The 6,000-nt window shown below is 39.5% G+C and overlaps 1 protein-coding gene across 2 annotated transcripts in view; it reads left to right on the forward strand.

Annotated features, from left to right (window-relative positions):
- OSTF1 (osteoclast stimulating factor 1) overlaps nt 1–5,722 on the forward strand; it is a 60,595-nt gene extending 54,873 nt beyond the window's left edge. The window contains exons 10-11 of one of the 2 annotated variants that reach the window (XM_006057230.4): nt 4,731–4,761; nt 5,143–5,722. In XM_006057230.4, coding sequence (XP_006057292.1) covers nt 4,731–4,761; nt 5,143–5,182 — 71 coding nt within the window. In that variant the 3' untranslated portion in view covers nt 5,183–5,722. The remainder of the gene's footprint in view (nt 1–4,730; nt 4,762–5,142) is intronic. The other variant, XM_006057231.4, reaches the window with a different exon arrangement.
- The last annotated feature ends 278 nt before the right edge of the window (nt 5,723–6,000 follow it).

The raw sequence follows: 6,000 nt of genomic DNA on the forward strand, positions 1-6,000 counted from the left end.
TGGACTGCAGCCCACCAGGCTCCTCTGTCCATGGGGATTGTCCAGGCAAGAATACTAGAGTGGGTTGCCATGCCCTTCTCCAGGGAATCTTCCTAACTCGGGAATCAAACTGGGGTCTCCTGCACTGCAGGTGGTTTCTTTACCAGCTGATCTACCAGTGGTGGGGAGGTGGGGGCGGGGCAAAAATGGAAGACTCACCTTTTGCATGCGTTCACATTGCTACTCATCATTCAGGACTTTTTTTTAGTATTGCTTTAGGGTCCAAAGTTTAGTTTGATCCCTGTTGGTGGAGAATCACCAAAATAAGTTTTTAAGGAATTTCTATTATAGAGGGTAAGTGCATGTATTTTCATTTTATCCTTAGGATATTATCATTTTCAGAGTTCTCAAACTTGGGTCATGAGATACTCATTTCTGTTTTAATCATTTGAATCAAATTCCAATTCATGTTTGAATTCTTGGGAAACTTATTTCTCCTATCCCTTGATTTATGAGAAGAGTCAATATAATGCTGTCCCATAGTCCATTTCTAGCAGTAAAGTACAGTCAGTTGCCTGGTCTCCTGGCTTCACCAGTCAAAAAAAGCAAACAGCTTGTCTCTCTTCTTGGCTTACCAGGGGTGCTTCCCAGAATCATCCTTCTTGCGTACATGTGTGCTAAGTTGCGTTAGTCATGTCTGAGTCTGTGCAACCCTTTGGACTATAGCCTGCCAGGCTCCTCTGTCCTTGGGATTCTCCAGGCAAGAATACTGGAGTGGGTTGCATGTCCTCCTCCAGGGGATCTTCCCACCCAGGGATCGAGCCCACATCTCCAGTATCTCCTGCATTGGCAGGCAGTTCTTTACCACTAGTGCCACCTGGGAAGCCCCATCATCTTCCTTACCTATCATCAAATTCTCATCATAGTTCTCGTCACAAATCCATTGCTCCTTTTGTTCCTTATTTCAGATGAGTGTTTATACCAGATTTTTATTTAACCTCAGTCCAGGTATAGTATAAACTATTAAGCAGTTAGGGATTTCTTAATTATTCAGTGCCATGAATGTTCACTGGCAGAGCAAGTTGTCCTTTAAAGGAATTACTCATGCATAGATTTATACAGGTTCTACTAACAAAGTAAGGAAGTTTTTACCAGCTGAGTGATGCTCCCCAGCAACATTTTGACCGAGAAGCCATATTTGAAGCCGTGAGGGAGAAACCCTTTTATTTGAGGTAGATCTCCTACTCCCTGCTGCCTTGGTTGAGTCAGGAAGAAGGACTGTGACCTGATTTCCTTTCTCTGCCACTGACTTCCTATTGCTATATTAGTGGCTCCAAAGCATCCTGACTGAGGAGTACCAGTTTCTTATGAGTTAAAGGTTATCCGTCTCATGCACACTGAGTGTGATTGTGATAGACAAGGAAAATATCACACCTGCTCAGACCCCCGAGAGCTTCACCTAGAAGGCTCCAGATGAGCAACTGGAGCCGGAAGAAGCAGGTGGCAAAACTTTTCTCTTTTTTCCCTTAGATTTTTTTGTAGTCTTTGTAGAAAAGGGCTGGGAGGTGGATGCCCTTTTTCTGTGTTTATTCCAAGTATCTTTAGTCTACCTCTCTAAATCTGTGCAATACTCAATTCAGTATTGAGGTATAATCTTGGGACTTGGCACACAGAACCAAGAAATGAATTTTCATATTTCAGTTTTCATATTACCTTTTTCTCTGCTTTTTTTCTTCTTTCATTCCCCCAGTCATCCAGTTAAAATTTTTTTAATTTGTATTTTGATCCTAGTTGGAATAAGAGCTTGAATTCTGGATCATATAGCTAATTGCCAACATGAACTCTAAACTAGAAAAGGTATATTTTCATATTGTTGGCCACTTTTGAAAGTACCTTTTGAATTTCTTATAGGGACAAGATAATTTACATGTCACACTAACATGAAGAGTAACTTTAGGATATAGGGGTAGGGTCAGGCCATGACTGAGGACTGAACCTTGAACCTTTAAGTTGTTCTTCCAGTTTTTAAAAGCTGGGGTATAATTTACACTAACTAAAATATGTAAATCCTAACTGAACATCTTGATGATTTTTTTTTTTTTACTGTGCTTTGCTTTTTTTTTTTTTTTTTAATTCATTAACCTGGTTTAATTCACACTGAAATTTTGTTGTTCTTGTTGTTTTTTGGCTGCATCATGAGGCTTGTGGGGATCTTAGTTCCCCCATCAGGAATCAAACCTGGGCCCCTGAAGTCGAAGTGCAGAGTCCTAACCACTGGACGGTCAGGGAATTCCCGCTGTGCTTACACTTACTAACCACAACCCTGATCAAGATGGAGGACACTTCCCACATCCCAGAAGCCTCCTTCAGCATCCCCTGCTTCTCTCACCATAGATTAGTTTTGCCTGTTTTCGAACTTGATATAAATGGAATCAAACAGTATGTGCTTTTTGGTGTCTAACTTCTTTCGTGTAACACGTCTGTGAGATTTATCCATGTTGTGGTTTTCCCGCCATCATTTATTTATTCATTTGTATGTCTGTCTTAAGTTCTGGTGCTTGACTTGGAATGTGTAATCCAGGGCAGTGAGACTGAGGAAAAAATGGAAGTGAGGTAGGAGAGGCTGAGAAACACCGTTGGGAGATACAGTACCATGATGGTGATGCCCCAGGATGGGCTGTGAAGATACAGCTCATCATCAGCACTTGGCCGTATTGGAAGTTTCCAGAGAAACTGTATCTCAGAGTGTCTATAGAAGTAAGGAAGGAAGGAGAAGGAGTTTATTAGCCTGCCTGCCTCTCACTTTCTGTTCGGTCAGCATTTGTACCATAGCAAGTTATCTTTCTCTTGTTTAAAGCAAAGTGCCAAAGTAACAATTGAAGGATAGAGAATATTTACGATATAGCAAAACATAGGATTGTAGTAGCAAAGTACAAAAGAAAGGGGAAGAGCTTTGCTATATTTGTCTTTTTATATTTAACTTAAAAAACTACCGTTCACAGCCAGTCATGAAGTTCATGGGTGTGTGTGGGACAGAAGAAGGTACCTTCCTTCCAGGTCTCCAGAACTCCTTTGAAGGAGAATGGAGACAAGTACAATCAACCTGGAGACTTCTAGTAGTTTGGAAGCTGGTGTGAAATCGCTGAAGCACACTTCTGTTCTTCTTATACCCACTTGTTCTTTTCCTTTTCTTTTTGTTCCATGTATAAGATGTAAGATAAGTTGGTTTCTATATCCCTCATATTGACTCTCCCCTGCCCCTCCCTTTTAAAAAATAATTATTTTCCTAAACATATTCTTTAAAAAACTACAGTATCATCAAATATCTTGTTATAGTCTAGATTTGCCATTTTCTTTTATATGTTTGTTTATTCTTTGCTTTGGTGAAGGAAATGGCAACCCACTCCAGTGTTCTTGCCTGGAGAATCCCAGGGACGGGGGAGCCTGGTGGGCTGCCGTCTATGGGGTTGCACAGAGTTGGACATGTGACTTAGCAGCAGCGGCAGCATTCTTTGCTTACTTATCTATTTATTTACAGTTTAAGTAGGGTCCAAATTGAAAGCTATGTCTCTTATTTCTCTGCTTTTGTTTTTCAATTAATGCTTCCTTCCCCTCTCATTTTCCTCTTTGTTTGGCCTCATTTTTTATTTGTTAAAGAAATTGGAACAATTTCCCTGAATTTCCCAGTCTAGACATAGCAAGCATGCATTTCCATGGTGTCGTTTGTCATGCTCCTCTGTCCTCATCTTTTTGTCAATTGGTGTTATGTCCAGAAGTTTGGTTAGACTTAAATTTTATCTGTCTTAGGGGTAGAGGGAAGAATACTTAATAAAGAAAATTGTGTTCTTCTATCAGAGGCACATAATATTAGTATTTGTTTGTCACTTGTCCTGTGATGTTGGCATCCATGGATGATAATTGTCTAGACCCATTGTTTGACTGATGGTTACAAAATGGTGATATTTTAATTTCATTCCCTTCTCGGTTATTAGTTAGAACATCCTATAAAGAAAAATTTCCCCTTATCAACTGTTTGCTTACTTAGAGCAATAGTTTGTATAGCAGGGGCAGAATAAGAGTTCTGCCCCTGAAAGCCCTTTAAGAGTTTTCAAAGTAACCTGCTGGTTCTCTGTTATTTTTTGAAGGGAACCACACACTCTTTGGTGTGTATTGAAATATTTGCTGTGTTTTGATCCAGTATTGTTAATTACTGGTAGCCTACCTTTGGCTAGTGGAGACCCCTTCTGGTTGGATCCTCAGCCCTTTTAAAATGATGCTGTGTTTGCTAGGATCCTTGCTTTATAGCTTAAGAAGGGGTTTCAGGTCCATCTTTTACAGTTTCTGTCCCAGACTTGGAATCAATCATATCTCCAATGAGCAGGGGCTTATAGTATTTAAAGACAATGTTCTGGGTGCTATAATACACATTTATTCAGCTCTAACAATGTGTTTATACTTGCATTTCAGTTTTTCCCTTAAAACTATACCTTGTGTAAGCTGTTGCTATAGGAATTTGACTAGACTATTTGAATTTGAATGGACAGGTGAACAGGTAAAAAGATCAGATGCCTTCCTTTTGAACTCTGTTTAGGGTTGACAACATTTGATGGGATTCAGCTCTTTCTGTTTTAAAACATTATTTTTCATTTCAGTTTCGTTTTCTTCTGCATATTCTTTATCAATGTTTGCTAAAATGAAACTGAAGCTTCTATGTTTTCATTCTCTTTCTTTTCCTTTTCCCCCCTCATTAGTTATCTTTCTACCCAGTGACCTTGCCTTCAGGTAAGGCTACAGGTTGTGGACTGGCTGAAGCCTCCTGTGCACTTGTCATTGGGAGAGGAGGTTTGGAAGCACAGTTGTCAGGGTGGACGGGCTTCTTGCGTGTCCCGCGTTGGTCATGGTGCATGTGGCTGGTGGTGTTCTGTGGTGGGAGGCAGACTAACAGCTCCTCAGCACCACGTTTGTTGCTTTTTTGCGTGTCTAGGTAACATGCAGACAGATGTAGCTGTCAGCTTCCGTGGCAGCAGAAGCTGAGAATTAGACTGGAAAGCAAAAGTAGGGAAAGATCCTTGGGGGAAATACAACCCCTAGGAGCTTTGAAAGTGAAAAAAAATCCAAGCCATCTCTAATTTTTCTGTTTTGCTTTTCCCCCCATTCCTTTAGATGCAGTCCGATCATTAAGCAATGCCGAGGACTATCTTGATGATGAAGACTCAGATTAATTCCCTTCCGGAGCTTTGAGATCTAAAACTTCTGTTGCTTTTGTCATTTCAAAACCTTGTCTTTGTCAGAAGAGTGTTGATAACTGTAAAAAAAAAGAAAGAAAAGTCTATATGAATGTGGCAGTATTGCACTGTGTTTGAATAAAACTTGCAAGTGACTAGTTCTCACCTTCAGTTTGCCAATAAGTGACTGGATATTTTGCTGTATAAAGTACATGTTTGCTCACCAGAGTAGAACAAGAAGAGATTATTTGTATTTATCAAGCTTAAAGGAATTTTAAGAATTTTTTTCTTTAAAAAAGTCAGGTTTTTGTTTTTTTTTTTTAAAGTTCTTTACCTCAAGGATTGAGATGTTTTGAATGGATTTTTCAAGGGAGGAATGCTTATTATAATAATAAACCAAAAGATTTAACAGAAAATTGTCAGCAATTCTGACAAAAATAAACATTTTAAGAGACTTTATTTCTTTTGTCTGTTTTATGGTATTACTCTTTGCTGATAAATAAAGCTTTTTATATTTAGGTAAAGCCTGATTTGATTTTTTTTAAATCCATTTTGTATTATTAGCAGAGAAGAGTCATAGCAGCCAAATTTCTTTCTTTTTTTCTGGGTACAGTGTACTTTATTGTTGGTACAAGACAAGGTGGGGCTCCCTAAGCCCCTCCCCTTCTTCAGGGATGTGGGATGGAAACTGTGTGGACATTGGAGATTCTCAGTGTGTTAGGGGATCAAGTTGGCATAGTAGTGGAATTTCTGTTCAGCCTTCTATTGATATATCTGCTTTGATTAAAGTCAAGGC

This window comes from Bubalus bubalis, chromosome 3 (assembly GCF_019923935.1).
Source record: "Bubalus bubalis isolate 160015118507 breed Murrah chromosome 3, NDDB_SH_1, whole genome shotgun sequence".
NCBI lineage: Eukaryota > Metazoa > Chordata > Mammalia > Artiodactyla > Bovidae > Bubalus > Bubalus bubalis.